General features: G+C 47.8%; 1 protein-coding gene across 2 annotated transcripts in view; it reads left to right on the top strand.

Annotated features, from left to right (window-relative positions):
- Nucleotides 1-15,942, top strand: part of KSR2 (kinase suppressor of ras 2) — a 383,972-nt gene that overhangs the window by 210,378 nt on the left and 157,652 nt on the right. For both annotated transcript variants that reach the window (XM_046640610.1, XM_046640609.1), the window contains exon 5: nucleotides 7,941-8,125. In XM_046640610.1, coding sequence (XP_046496566.1) covers nucleotides 7,941-8,125 — 185 coding nt within the window. The remainder of the gene's footprint in view (nucleotides 1-7,940; nucleotides 8,126-15,942) is intronic.

Genomic DNA, 15,942 nt, shown 5'->3' with positions numbered 1-15,942 from the left:
TGTGTGTGTGCTTTTTTTCACTTAGCTAACCTTTTTTAGTTCATCCACATTGTATCATGAATCAGTACTTTATAATACTGAATAATATTCCATTGTATGGATATACCACAATTTGTTTATCCATTCATTCATCGATGGACATTTGGTTGTTTTCACCTTTTGGCTATTACGAGTAGTGCTGCTATAAATATCATGTACAGTTTTTGTTTGAGCACCAGTTTTCAGATCTTTGGGGTATTTATCCAGGAGTGGAATTGCTGGGTCCTATATCCATTCTGTGTTTAACTTGTTGAGGAACCATCAAACTGTTTTCTGCGGTGGCTGTGCCATTTTGCATTCCCACCGGCAATGTACAAGGGTTCCAGATGCTCCACATCCCCTCAACACTTGTTATTTCCTGATTTCTTGATTATGGCCATCCTAGTGGGTGGGAGGTGGTATCTCATGGTGGTTTTGATTTGCATTTCCCTCATGACTAATGATGGTCAACATCTTTTCATGTGCTTGTGAGCCATTTGTATATCTTGTTTGGAGAAATGTCAATTCAAGTCCTTGCCCACTTTTTAAGTGGGCTGTTGTCTTTTTTTCTTATTGTTTTAAAAAAGTTTTCGTAAGGCATAACTTTCATTCAGTAGTAAAGTGTGCAATTTTTGTGTACGGTTTCATGAATTTTTATATGTCAATATACTCAAGTAACCACCACCCAATTAAGACAGAGGACATGTCTAGCACCCAGAAAGATTCTTGGGTGCCCTTATGGTCAATGACCTGCTCCCCAAAAATCATTCTTGCCTCTCTCATCATAGATTAGTTTTGCCTGTTCTTAAACTTCCTGTAAATGGAATCACACAATATCTGGTCTTTTGTGGCTGGCTTCCTTTGCCCAACACTATGTCTTTGAGATTCAGCCATGCTGTAGTGCAACAGTAATCTCATCTTTCTCGTTGCAATGGAGTAGTCAATCATACAAGTATACTAGGATTCATTTATCCATTCTATTATTGGTGGACATTGACAGCGTTCCAGTGTTTGGCCATGTGAATGACATTGCCATGAACGTTCTTCACGGGGCATTATGTGGACATGGGCACTCCTTTTGGTGGAGTACATACCCAGTGGGGAAATTGTTGAGTGAGAAGGTACTTTGAGCTTTAGTAAATACTGCCAAATAGTTTTTTAAATGGTTGTACATTTTGTACAACCTCACTAGAATTTGATGAGAATTCTGGTTGCTCTATATCCTTGTCAACATTTGGTACTGTCAACTCTGTTTTAGCCATTCTGGTGGGACCTATACTAGAATTTACTTAACGTTTTTGCACCTAACATCTCTTCCACCTCCTCCTTTCTTCTTCCTCGTCTCCTTCTCCCTCTTTTCCCCTTTTTTCTTCTTCTTCTTCCTCCTTCTCCTTTTCTTCTTAGTATATTTTCCATAAAGCTGTATACCAGGAAATGATTGCTATGAAATTATGGATTTGATATAAAGGTTTAGTTTTTAAATTTTAATTATTAAAATACAAAAACGTCGTCCACGTCTCATGTAACAGCACTGCAGGCTCCTCCACACCTGGGGAAAGGCAGCTCACACTGCAGGGTGTGCATATGCTGTTGGACTGTCATCCATGCCCGTTTTTGCCCGGGCTCCGGTTGATGATGCCACACTTGGGGTGCACTTGAGCCAGAAATAAAGGTTGCGGCCTATGGCCAAGGAGCAGAGCGGATTCTCATTAAACATCCTCTCGGTGTTGGACTTAACAAGCCCTTGCTTTCCAAACCTCCTCTTCCCTGGGCTCTGAGCAGCTGCGCTGAGCGAGGGTCCATACTCCCTGCCCCTTCCCACCGAAGAACTGGTGCTATTCTTTGGTTTTGAAAAGGGTCTTTCCTGGAGGCCTCCTCTTGGGTCATCAGATCAGGCCAACTGCGAAGGATGTAAAAGGCCCTGTTGGAGAGGGAGGAACAGTGTTCACAGCCCCATGGAAGCCCAGTGGCCACGTTTTCCTGTCTTGGGAAATGGTAACTGGATTGGCGCTTGGCCGCACAGGGTGGTGTGCTCTCAGGAATCCGTGCTCGCTCCTGTCCTCCAACCACACTGGTGAGGATCTTGTCTGTTCCCAGCCCTGTCATTTCCTCCCATTTGGCCAGGCCAGATGCTCCAGACACGGTTAATGAGACGCTGAGGGAATTGGCCCGGTGACGGCTTTTGAGTTCAAGGGGACACAACCCCACACTTGAGGACGCTGAGGGTGAAGAGGCCATGGGAGCCTGTGGCTCTGCTTAACTCAAAGCCCAGCAGTCTTGAGGAAGAGGAAATGGTGCAAAGACATTAGTTTGGGACTTCCCTCGGCAACCTGTTTTTTTTCCTTGTTACTGATTTATTTTTTAATTTTTGTTTGTTTATTTTTTATCAGTGATCTTTGTGAGGAAGGCTCTAAGAGGCAGGCTGGCAAATGGGTGTTGATCAAGAACCTTCTGCCAGATGGAGGCGGAGGGTGGCCGGGGGCTGGAAAAAGAAATAAGGTGTGTCTCTGCCCTCAGTAGTGCATAGTTGAGAATTAAGTGGGAAGATGCTGCTAACCCAGCCCTCCTGACTTGCAGATTGAAATTGAGCCACATTCCTTTAGAATTCCCCCATTTTGGAGGATGCCAAGATGTCTTGGCTTGAGCTGGGGCATGCGGGCTTGGTAGGAGTCTGTAGCCTGGCCTCTCATCTTGGCTTTGCCACTGTGGGGTGCCTGCTTTGTGTTAGGAGCTGGAGATGCAGGCCCTTCCTGCATGTGTGGCAGGCACAGGCCACGGAGGAAGCAGACACTCATTCAGTAACCACGTAAGTAAGTGCAGAATTCTAATTAGGATGCATTCTCTGAAGAAAAAGCAGATGGTGCTGGAAGTACGTGTAACCTGGAGTTCTGACTAGTTCTGAGGGTTGAGGACTGCGTCTCTAAGGAATTGATACCCAAAAGATGAGTAAGTCTCCACTAACAGGCAGAATGGGGAATAGTGTTCCAGGTAGAGGGAACAGCATGTGCAAAGGTCCTGAAGTAGATGAGAACTTGGTGTGGTCAAAGACCAGAAGGATGACCAGAGTGGCTAGAGTCAGAGGGTGACAAGGTAATGATGGTATGAAGAGAATTTGGAGAGGGGCCGCTGAGGGTCCTATTAAGCTTTTGTAAGCCACAGGAAGGGAGAACAATAGGAAACCTTTGGAAGTTTTTAAGCTGGGGGGTGATATGATACAATGTATTCTTTTCAAAACCTCACTTTGGCTGCTGGGTGAGAATACACTGTAAAGAATCGAAAGCAGGATGAGATTATTCATCCATAAAAAGGAATGAACAGGTCCATGATAAGATGCTCAACTTCACTAGTCATTAGGGAAATGCAGATCAAAACCACGATGAGATACCACGTCATGCCTCTTAGAATGGCCATCCTCAAAAAGACAAGAGATAGCAGATGCTGGCCGGGATGTGGAGAAAAGGGAACCCCCTGCACTGTCGGTGGGATTGTAAACTAGTACAGCCACCATGGAAAACAGCATGGAGGATCCCCCCAAATTAAAAATAGAACCCCACATGATCCAGCAATTCCACTTCTGGATGTATAGCCAAAGGAAGTGAAAACACTAACTTGAAAAGATAGCTACACCTCCACGTTCATAGCACCATTATTTACAGTAGCCAAGATGTGACAATGACCTGTGTCCATTGACCAATGAATGGATAAAGCAGTTGTGAGATATATATATACAAATATATTCATTATATATGTATACACTATATATACACATATGTATACATATACATACACTCTACACACATGCACACACACACACAGGAATATTATTCAGCCATAAAAAATGAGGAAATCCTTATGGGGCTGGCCCCGTGGCTGAGTGGTTAAGTTCAGCACACTCCACTTTGGTGGCCCAGGTTCAGTTCCTGGGCACAGACCTACACCACTCATCAGTGGCCATGCTGTGGCGGCAACCCACATACAAAATAGAGGAAGACTGGCACAGCTCAGGGCAAATCTTCCTCGGAAGAAAAGAAAAAAGAGGAAATCCTGTCTTTTGTGATGACATGGATGGACCCTGAGGGCATGATGCTAAGTGAAATAAGTCAGACAGAGAAAGACAAATACTGTATGGTATCACTTATATGTGGAATTAAAAAAAATTAAAAAACCAAACTCATAGAAAACAAGATCAGATTTGTGGTTACCAGAGGCGGGGGTGTGGGGAGAGCAGGAATTGGAGCAAGGTGGTCAAAAGGTACAAGCTTCCGGTTATAATATAAATAAGTACAGGGATGAACGTACAACATGATGGCTACAGCTAACCCTGCTGTATGATAAATATGAAAGTTAAGAGAGTAAATCCTAAGTGTACTCACCACAAGGGAAAAATTGTTTTTTCTTTTTCTTGTATCTATATGAGATGATGAATGCTAACTAAGCTTATTGTGGTAATCATTTCACAGCATGTGTGAGTCAAACCATTGTGCTGTTTACCTGAAACTTATACAGTGACGTATGTCAATTATATCTCAATAAACTGGAGGAAAAGAAGGAATGTAGTTTCGATCCATGCTACAACATGGATGAACCTCAAAAACATTATGCTCAGTAAAAGAAGCCAGACGCAGAAGTTCACATGTTGTGCGATTCCATTTAGATGGAGAACCCAGAATAGGCAACTCCATGGAGACGGAAAACAGGTTGATGGTTGCCGGGGACTCGAGGCGGGCGAATGGAGAGTAACGGCTTAATGGGTACAGGGTTTCTTTTTGGGGTGATGAAAATATTTTGGAACTGGATACAAGTGGTATTTGCACAATATTGTGAATGTACTTAATGCCACTGAATTGTTCACTTTAGAGTGCTTAGTTTTATACTATGTAAATTTCACCTCAATATAAAAATAAAGCAAAAAAAAAAAAAAAAAGTGGGGTTGGGAGTCCAATGAAGAGGCAGCAGTAGCAGCAGCTGAGGTGAGGCAAGAAGGTGGCTTGGACCAGAACTGGGGGGCTGGAGATGGAGAGTAATGAGCCGATCTGAAGAATACGGAGTCTCAGCATCCTTTTAGTTTGGATATTCCATGCAAATTAGGCATCAGGAAGGTGGGAAGAACTTTCCTAGATTCCAAAGCTGCAATAGTCCTTTGCTGTACCTGGTAAGACAAGGGCATCTTCTTCCTAAGCACAGATTGTGGCCCCAGAGCTGGGTTGGGTTGCAGCCTCCCCTCAGCCCGGCTCTGGGGCTGCTGTCAGCACAGCCCACCGTGTCAGGGAGCCCTGACTTGCCTGCCCATCCAGAAAGCAGCATGGTCCACCCGGGGCTGATACGGCCCCAGAGGATGGAGCTGCCCTTGCCAATGTTTCGTGCCACCTAATTTTACTACTTTCCCCAGAATTGTCCCCATTTCCAAGGAAGACATTTATGTAATAGATATCTAATATCCTGCAAAGATCATGCAGAGGATGTTCTTTTTAATTGCATCTGAAGGATATACTACAAAATATCCACTAAATCTTAGTACACAGTCATAGTCATCAGACAGTCATTTGTGTCTGTTTTCCCCTCTGAGCGTGCCTGGGTAGTGAGAGCAGATGGTAAAGGCAAGTCCTTGATGGGTAGGAAGCGATATACGATTTCCTTCCACCTACTCTGATCAAATAGCCATTCATCCTTCCACTTTCTCTTCCTCTTATCGCCCTCTTTCTCCCTTCCGTCTATCCATCTTTCCATCCTACCATCCTCTCTTCCTTCATTACATCTTTATATCTCTCCATCCATCTATCCATCATCCTTCCATCCTTTGACCTTTTCACCCTTCCTTCCTGCCTTCCATCCATCCATCCATCCATCCATCCATCCTTCCTTCCTTCCTTCCGTCCATCATCCCATCCTCCTCCATTCCTTTTATCTATTATTTTATCTTCCCATTCTCTCTATCACTTTATCCATTTGTCCTCCCATTCTTTCATCCTCCCATCCTCCTTTCTTTCTATCCATGCTTCCATCCCTCATCTTCCCATCCTCTCTGTCCTTCATTCATTTCATCCTTCCACTTTTTCACCCTTTCTTCCATCCATCCATCCATCCATCCATCCATCCATCCATCTTTTAATCTATCCATCTGTCTAACTAATGTTTATTTATATATACGCCTTCTCTGCTCCATCTGTGGCCAAGAGTTGGTAAAGCAAAATGACTCTCTGCAGTCCTTGAGCTACTGTTAAACTTGTGCTGGGTTAGACTTGGTTCTCCTTGTACAAGGGATCTGGCCGTGTCACTTGGTGGCCCAGTGTCTCAAGGCTCCCATCCATGTTTTAAAGATGATAATGGTATTTACTGCCAGAGGGTTTGAATGCATCCTCTTCATCCGCCAAAGGTAGTAGTGAGATTAGAGAGTTGCTGGATGTTTAAGATGAAAAACACAGGTTGGCTTCAATTTTTGGCTTCTTCAAGGGTCTTTCCATGCTATATAGCCACCCACTTAACCTGGTCATAGACCCCTCGTTCTGTGCGAGGCTCTGTGCCAAGCAGGTGATCTCATAGAATTGGCACCATATCCTTCTTAGGTGGGTGCTGTTATTTTCCCCATTGTCCAGGTGATGAAACTGAGGCACAAAGAGGCAAGATCGCTTTCCTGAGGTCACAGTCAGGCCCCAGGCCCTGTCTCCCTGACCCCAAAGCCTGCGAGTTTAACTCCTAAATTACACTGCCTCAGTGTAGATGCCTCTTTGAATCTCCACCATTGGAAATGTGTGTGGAATGAAATGCCTCTCCCTCCTTGCTCCCCTCTCTGCTCCAACCACAGGCAGGGAGAGCCAGCCATTGTGTGTGCCATAGCAGGGAGCACCCTCCCCGGCCTCGCCACCGGCTCCTGGGAGACAGCAAGCAGGGCTGTCAGCCCAGGCACACTTGGACTCCAGAAAGCTGATGAGAAGCAGGCCTCCTGGAGAGCATGCCTTTTAGGCTGCTCCTGTGGGAGGCCTCCAGTCTTAAATTAACGCACCTTTCTGGGCGCTACATCCAGAACTGTGAAAACTTGCAAGGAGGGTTCGCTTTGACCACCAGAGGGCACCTAACCCCCAGCCAGCCCTCACTGGGGCTCTGGAGGGAGGTGGGGAGGAGAGCGCTGAGGTTAGTTTTCCACGCAATGTTAAACCAAACTCTTTTAAACTGATCCCGTAAGCATCTTGGGAAGGGGAGAAATGTTTCAAAACCAGCTCCAGAGGTTCATTCTATTCAGCTGGTGCCGAGCTAGGGGTTGAGAGCTCTAAGAACGAAAACCACAAGTTCCTGTCTTCAAGGAGCCCACAGTCAAGTGTGGAAGATAGAGCATTAGCGTGCACTGTGATAAATGCCAGTCTTAATCCAGATTGGTCACTTAAGAAGCCTTTAACGAGCACCTACTGTGTGCCAGGCTTTGTACTAGTTGCCAAGGACAGAGAAACAATATGGGGTCACTGCCCTCAAAGACCCACAATCCTCTTGGGAGACAAAAACTAAAAGAACAAATTTGGAAAAATAGAAAGTGCAGCCACGGAGAGATATACAGAATATTTTAGGAGAACTGAGAGGGAGCATCCAACCCAGGCTAGGAGGGAAGAGGGAATATCAGGGAAGGCTTCCTGGAGGAGAAGACACCAGAGCCCAGTCATAAACACACATGGGGATTAAAACACAGATGGGGATTAAGCCGGCAAAGAAGGGGAAGGTATTCCAGTCAGTGGGGACAGCATAAACGAAGGGTTGGAGGAGAGAGATGGGGCAGAGGATGTGGCTGGAGCTCAGCGAGAGGGGAATGGAGAGGGCGGCAGGGCCCGATCAAGGTGGGGAAGGGCCATGGGCCGCCAGGTGAAGGAGCTTGGGTCTCCCTGCTCTCATTTTGTGTGTCTATGGATACATTTCCTCTTTTTCTGTCTCCCTTTCAGAGCCAAGAAGAAAAGCAAACCCTTGAACCTCAAGATCCACAGCAGCGTGGGCAGCTGCGAGAACATCCCTTCGCAGCAGCGCTCCCCACTCCTGTCCGAGCGCTCCCTCCGCTCCTTCTTTGTGGGCCATGCGCCTTTCCTGCCCTCCACCCCTCCGGTTCACACCGAGGCCAACTTCTCCGCAAGTAAGTCAGCCCGCCCCCACCTGGGCTGCTGCACCTGCCGGCGCCTCCCCCAGGTGCACGCTCTGTTTTCTTTCTCTTGTGAAAATGCTTGTGAAACGCTCACTGGACGCCTTGTGCCAGCGCCTCTCACCTGCGCCTCTACCGCCCCTTTGGATGGTTTCCGAGAAAGGGGGGTGCAATTGGCGCTTCGGAGGTTGACGGGCAGCTGTCATTGGTCCCGCATTCCTACTGTGTTTGCCTGCAGGTGTACGGAGGGAAGAGGGAAGCAGGCATGCACACGCCGCCGCATGCAAGGAAACAGCCTTTTCTCTCCCTGGCTTCTCAGCTGCCCAGTCACAGGACTTTTCTTGGTTGCTGTGGATAAGGCATCTGTGATTAAATTCTGTAATTTTTTTCCCCCGCTCAGGTCAACACACGTAACCTTTGCATCTCAAAGATGTATGTGGGTTCAAGCTGGGCTGAGCGTGGCCTGGGGTGGTTTACATTCTGCTCCCACGAATTTCTGCCAGAGACAAAGTGGTTATTACTCAGAGTGGAAATAGAACTTTCCGGTGATCAGGGCCTGAGGTGTCAGAAGGCGTTTAATCTTCTCTGCCCAGAGGGCGGTTTTGCTGAAAAGACTGGTCAGAGGGGAGCCCCTGAACAAAACCAGTCCTCCAGCCAAGACAAGAACATTTATGGCCTCGAAAGGAGGAGAGGTTGCTGGAATGTGGGGGACTTAATCCCTGGCCCTTCGTACAGCCTCAGCGTGGCCACGTCCTGTCGCGGCTCTGGGACGTGATACGTAATGTTCCCTGAGCACCGGTACATGCTGGTCACCCACACGCGTGGTCTCATTTAGTTCTTGCAACAGTCTGATTATTCCCATTGGATAGATGAGGAACTGAGGCTCAGGGACATTAAAGAGCTTGGCCAGGTCACACAGCTGTCGAGTCGTTGAGCCAGAATTTGAATCTGGTTCTTTCTAGCTCCAGAGTATACAAGCTTAACCATCACTTATGATTTGCTAACCAAGATCCCTGAAATATCCAGCAGGATGCCTTTCTCTAAATGAGAAATGAGGGTTTTTGAACTGTTCTTGTGGAGTCCATGGACCCTTTAGAATTTCGTGAAATCTATTAATTGCCTCCCTGGAAAATTGCACATATAACATTCAACCCGTGTGTCCAGTTTCAAGACTGTTGGGTTCAGAAGCTCTGCCTTAGCCCAACTGGACGGCTGGCCTGGGGCAGCACGGTGCATTCAGTTGACAGTCCCCAAATGTGTATCAGGCATCCGCTGCAGGAATCAGCTGAGGATCTAGAACCACGAGAGACCCATGTGGACGTCAGTTAGGAGTTCCAGAGCCTGGCTCTCGTTCCCCCGGGGTGCAGGCGCTGAAGCGAGCAAACTAAAATAGCACTCATGACACACGTCAACATCAGAAGCCCAGAGTATTAATTTGTCCAGAGAAATTGCTGTCAGAGAGAGCAAGAATGCTCCATGACATGGACTGCGTGGCAGTCAGGGGGTGGCTGGGTGAGACCAGACCAGGGAAAGCGGTGGTGACATATCACATGGGTGATGGCAGCAGCATGTCATGGCCCTGGAGGGAGAAGCTTGGGTTCCAGGCCCAGCTCTGTTTCTTTGGAGCAGTGTGGCTGACCTTGAGCAAGTTGAGTCTCTCTGAGCCTCAGTTTCCTCATCTGTAAAATGGGCTAACAATAGATTCACCTCATAGGTGGTTGCAAGGATTAGCTAAGCTCATAGATGTCGAAGTCGTCTGCACAGTGCCTGGCACACAGGAAGTGCTTAATAAATGGTAGCTGTCATTATGGTGTTTATTAGCCCCTTTTCCCTAGTTGCATTCACATCCTCCGGCTTCTTGGTTAATTTGAGGGCTGTGGCTAAATGCCTTCCAGTTCACCGCCACTTCCCCATGGCCCTGACGGAGCTGGAATTTACCTTGGCAGGATGCTGGGTGGCTGCCTCCAACCGCCATCTGTCTTTGGGCATTTCCATCCTCTGAGTGAATGTCGGCATGGCCACCCCTGGGGCTTGGACCACAGCTCTGCACTGTAGTTCTGGCCAGAGCAGAAACATCTCCAGCCTGCATGAAAACCACGGACTTGCACACATAGCCGCCTGTTCTCCTGCCGAAGAGTTTTGTGAGGATTCCCCATGGCTCCCAGCTTTTCGTCCCTGCCCTGGTCTCCATCTGAGATGGGAGGCTTCCTTCTCTACTTGTCTGCAGGCAGGAGCAAAGTCCTTAATTAAAATCAGCTCCTGGCAATAAGAAAAGCACAACTGCCTCTCTGGACAGTCCTGGTCTTTGTGTGCAAAGAGATCACCCTTTGATCTCCCAGGGAGGAAAAAGTTAGCGTTTGAGTCTCAATGGGAGAATGAGCGTGTAACCCAAATATTAGCTGGGACCCCATGGACCAGTCCCATTTCCATTGATCCTAACAAATAGCAGAGACAGGGGCAGCCTGGTGAGACAGGCTTCAGATTAGGACATGAGAAGCTCTCTGCCAGAGTCTCAGTGTTGCCACCAACTGCTGTGTGACCTTTGTCCCTGACTTGTCCCACTTAAGACACCACAATCTTTGAGGCTGGCATTATTATTCCCATTTTACATGTAAGGAAACTGAGGCTCGGAACGGTGAGTGATCTTGCCCATGTTGTAGGTTTTGTATCCAGATCCAGTCCTGCCTACACTTTGTCTCTTCGGTGAAGCGAGTTCCTTTCTTTACCTGGGTCTCAGTTTCCCCAACTGTACAATAAAAGACTCCATGGGGGTCCATTCCAGAGCTTAGAGACTCTGAGATTCCAAGCCTCACCCAGTGAGCTTTTCCTGGGCACTTCTTTTGCCGTGCTTCGGATGCTGGTTTGGGAGACTCCGGCAGGGCTGTTGGGAGAACACAGCTGCCGGATGCTGGTTCCCCCTTGTTTGTAATAATCGCGTCCTCTCACCACTGTGAGTTTCAGGAGAGAACTTCCTGCCTCTGGGACCCGGTGCCAGCCCTCCTCACCCTGACCCTGCTGAGGGAGTCCCTGAGGCTGCGTCCCTGCCGGGCTGAGTCTGTCTGCCCGTTTGTCACTGTCAGCTCTGGCCCGGGCTGCACTGTGAAGGCTGGTGATACATATCTTGTTAGCCCTGACACTAATGCCTGGAGACAGCATTAGGCGCATCTAGCTGTATAATGGCCGAGCCCTGGACCCTCAGGGTGCCTAGACACCTTGGATGGGCTGTGAGAAGGACTTCGCCCCCTTGGGACTTACCCCACTTCCCTGGTCTGGGGGTGATGAGCCGGGGAGAGCAGGGGGTGCTAGGAGCCCCAGTTTACGAAGGAACCTGTCTCTAAGGTTAGCCATTCACAAAGCACAAGATATCAGACTGTGCTGCTCAGCGTGGAAGATGCTGACTCAGGATGCTTCCCAGAGAGGGAGCGAGCAGTGGACTTAGCTCTCCATCCTTCCTGCATTTTTTCCGTGTTCCGTTCAAGCGTGCCATGTTGCTCCCGAGACGTCTGATTGGATGCCTTCCACCCATGGACCATTTTTGGTCCAACAAGCTGTGTGCTTGTGGCTTGTTGTAGGGTATCTCTGATCTCAGTTCAGAATGAAAAAATACCATTTAGATGGAAGGAGTAGTTGTGCATCCTCATTCCTTACTGGCTGGTGGAAGTGATTTTGGGTTTATAGCAAATGAGTGGTTGCTGACATGTCATTGGGCAAGTCACCAAACCCCCTGCGCCTGTTTCTACCCAGCAAGGATGTAGAAGGGACAAAATGAGGAATGCGTGTAAATTTCCTAGCACAGAGGCTGGTGCTTAGAGCACTGAGTCCTGATGCAGGGTATCTTTGGGAGCTATTGCTGTACTTTATGTGGTGGAATAGCTTGTAACAATGATGAAAATGACAATAATAGCAATTGGCATTTATTGTGCGTTGACATTGTTCCAGGCCTCGTCCATTCAGGCAAAGCAATTTACTTCTATTATTTCATTTAAGTTTCACAATCCTCTATAAGGTAGGTACTATGATTATCTGCATCTTACAGATGAAGAGACTGGGGCTGAGAGATTAAGTAACTGAGCCAAGGTCCCAGGTCAGGAGGGAAGTGGCATTCGTACTCATCCTGAATCACCATTTCGCAGTGCTGCGGAATGAAATCGCAACACGGTCTTGCCTGAAACCTGCTCGCTCATCGAGTTGGGACTTGAACTTGTTCAAGTTTCCTCTCCGCGCCCTCGCCCAGCTGGGGGATTGTGTTGTGTGGGACAGCCTAGCTGCAAGGATGCCTCTTGATCACCAGCGAGCTGTGCTCGCTCATGAGCAGAACGCACACTGGCTGAGCGATTGTTACACCGCCGGACTCCGGCGTTGATATTCAGGGCATCCATTGTCCCAGGTCGTAGCCATCTCCCTGGGGGCCAGGCAGCTGCAGAAAGCCGCCAAAAGAGTGAGTCGCAGACAGCTTCTGCAACTCATTCATTCTGGACGTCTTTGGCAGAAGATGAGGAATGACACGGTGCTTTTGCCACCTGCAGTTTTCTGGGTGTTTCTTTATTAGCTGCCTCTGAGGGTCAAGCCCCTCAGGGTAGCAGCTCCCAAAGGGAACAAGGACCGATGATTCCCAGACTTCTTCATCTTGGTCCTAATGGCACCAGCTGGAGTTTTGTATGAAGCCCTGGTCTTCTGAGATACTGTCCTTCACGAGGCACCTTGAAAGATGGCACTCCCTCACCTTGACCCCTCACCATGCCCTCTCCTCATCTCTTCTCCAAGCATCTCCCGTTCTTTGTCCTGGAGACAAGGTGACAGATAGTTGACCCTCCGTTGAGGGCCTGGCTCCGTGTGCCTTGAGGCTGAGTCAGAAGCCTGATTTGTTGAGGGAGGCAGCACGTAGCAGTAAAGACCGATGAAGCCGAACTGCATACTCCCAAGAAACCAGCCACTGGAAGTTATAAAGAGCCTCAGGATGGGGGTGATTATATAATGGGGTTTAATGAGGCTTGAGGCCAAGGTTCGTTACCCCCTTGGAAGAGGGGAGGAGGAGCGCGTGTCTTGACAGAAGTTTGCTGCCTGAACCACGTTCTCATCTCAGGATCGAGAGGGATTTGGGGAAGTTTGGGTCTGCCCTGACTCAGTGGTGGCAATTCCAAGGGGAAAACATACATCCTGTGGGAGTGACCCAAAGACCTTTTCTCCCCAAGAATGAGCAGGTGGAAGTCTGCTCCCATCCTCCAGCAGACACAGGAAGCACCTGCGTTGCCTGGCGTCTTTGCCATGTTTGAGAAACCCAGGTCCCACTAGGTCCCTAACATGTACTGACCATCTGCTACTTGCCAGGCAGGTGCTGGTCTAGGTGCTTTGTAGACATGGAAATATACATACCTGGAAACAGGTGAAATGATACAGAAAGGTCCCTTAGGAAAAACACTGGTCCCTTGCACCGTCCCCCTCCCAATCCTACTATTTAACGACTCTTTCTGTATCTGGTTCTTTTGGCGGTCACTTCCACAGTTTAAACTAGGCTGTCCCAGGGCTCCTCAAAGTGTGTCCTGGACCGGCATCGTCGGCATCACCTGAAAGCTTGTTAGAAATGCAAATCCTTGCTCTCTGGGCTCCAGACCTACTGAATCCGAAGCTCTGGGGAGGGTCCAGCCATCTGAGTTTTTAGCAGCCTTCCAGGGGGTTCTGCATGCTAATATTTGAGGATCACTCAGTTATGTGACATTTTTTTTAGCATTTTATTTTGAAATAATTTCAAACTTACAGAAAGGTTGCAAAAACAATACAAAGGACCCCTGTACCCCCTTTACTTGGATTTGCCAGATTCATATTTGCTTCCATTTGCCTCTTCTCACCAGTGCCCCACACCCACCCCATTGTTTCTCTCTGTCTCTCATTTTTGTGAACCATTTGGGACTGGGTTGCATACTCTCTTACATTGTCACAGGTACCAGATTCAGTAAACTTGACGCTGAATCAGGACTTTCACTTAACCATATTCCAGTTTGAGCCATTGCCCCAATAGTATCCTTTAGAGCAATTTTTTTTTTCTGGTGCAAGGTCCAATCCAGGGTCACATCTTGCATCAAGCTGTTGTGACAAGCTTGAACCGTTCCTCAGCCTGTGTTGTTTGTGACTTGCACAAGTCGGAAGAGTTGGCCCAGCTCCTCTACAGAATGTCCCTTCGTTTGGATGTATCTGTGTTTCCTTGTGGTTAGACTCAGGCTATACGGTTTTGGCAGGACCTCTACATAAGTGGTGTTGTGTCCTTTTTACTGCATCCTCTCTTTGTGGGACCAGGCTGCCAGATCTTTCGATTTTTCAAAAGAAGTCAGAGATGGTAACTTTTATGAGAACTCTCTCAATTTTATTTTATTTCATTTAATTTTTTTTATCCAAAGAGCTATGATTTATTTCAGGGATTGCAAATATGTGGTAAGGCATTAAATATGCCAGCTCCCACTTTTAAAATGTTATCATCCAGTGAAAAATCTTTAAATACTGCATGAGCCAATATTAAATAACCTCACAGGTTTGTTGGTCATGTTTAGTCCTGGGGTTCCCTTTTTTATTTTTTTTTTTGGTGAGAAAGATTGGCCCTGAGCTAATATCTGTTGCCAATCTTCCTCTTTTTGCTTGAGGAAGATTGTCACTGAACTAGCATCTGTGCCAGTCTTCCTTTATTTTGTATGTGGGATGCTGCCACAGCATGGCCTTGATGAGCAGTGTGTAGGTCTCTGTCCGGGATCTGAACTGCAAACCCTGGGCCACTGAATTGGAGTGTGTGAACTTAACAACTACACCACCGGGCCGGCCCCGTGGGCTTCCCAATTTTTAACCTCTGTTCTAGAATCATAGAGATCAGAACTGGTAGTGGCCTCAGAAATTACTGAATCCAACCCTTCACTTTACAGACGGGATTTTTTTTAAGTTGCAAATTCTTTTTGGTTTCTGCTTTATTATTCCCCAATATCCACAGCAGAAGTTGAGGGCAGAGAGTGGAAGGGGCTTACTTGCCCAGGGTTACAGAGCTGGCATTTGAACCTGGGTCTCCTGATGCCCAACCAACGGCTCGCCCCTTTACGCCAGGATGGTTGCAGAGCTGTGATCTCTGCTGCTAGTGCAAGTGCTAGTGCTCCGGAGGAAGAGGACAGCGCCTTTGTTTAAACAACGACACATTTTGTGCGTCTGGAGGGCTGGTGATGTGTGTGCATATGTGAGGTGTGTGCAGGTGGCTGTGTAAGTTCTATGCGAGGCCACTGTCGGGTTCTTATCAATTCTCTCGTCTCTGGTCTGCCTGCGCATTTTGCAATTCTTGCCTTAGCACAAACAGTTGGGCTCAGCATGCATTAGACAACCTTAGACCTTTTGTTATGATTGCTCCCATCAGGAGCTGTGGCAGCCAAAATTGGTTGGGATTGGGAGCCGGGGGGCGGGGGGGGGGTCATTTTTGTCTGTGGGAGGGAGTCCTGAATCTCGGTCAGGTACACCCTGTTGGCATGGGCAATCCTGTTCTCTGTCATCAGGACCTGTCTGATCGTGCCTTTGTCCCAGTAACCCCCCGGGTGAGGAATTCTTGGACTTCAACTGATTTCATAGCAATAGGAAAAGAAGTAACATGTAAGGCTGCTATAGGACTATACATTGTACACCAGCCATTCGCATTCCTGCATCCCCATGCCGCAGATGAGAAGTCCACGGCTAGAGGTCACGCAGCACATCAGAGCCGAGACTAGAAACCATGGTGCCTTCCACCTCTGAGTCACAGTCATTCTCTGCACGTAACTCGGCCTGACCTCATTTCCATGAAACAGTAGATT

This window comes from Equus quagga, chromosome 15 (assembly GCF_021613505.1).
Source record: "Equus quagga isolate Etosha38 chromosome 15, UCLA_HA_Equagga_1.0, whole genome shotgun sequence".
NCBI lineage: Eukaryota > Metazoa > Chordata > Mammalia > Perissodactyla > Equidae > Equus > Equus quagga.
This window is presented reverse-complemented; position numbering and strand designations above follow the sequence as displayed.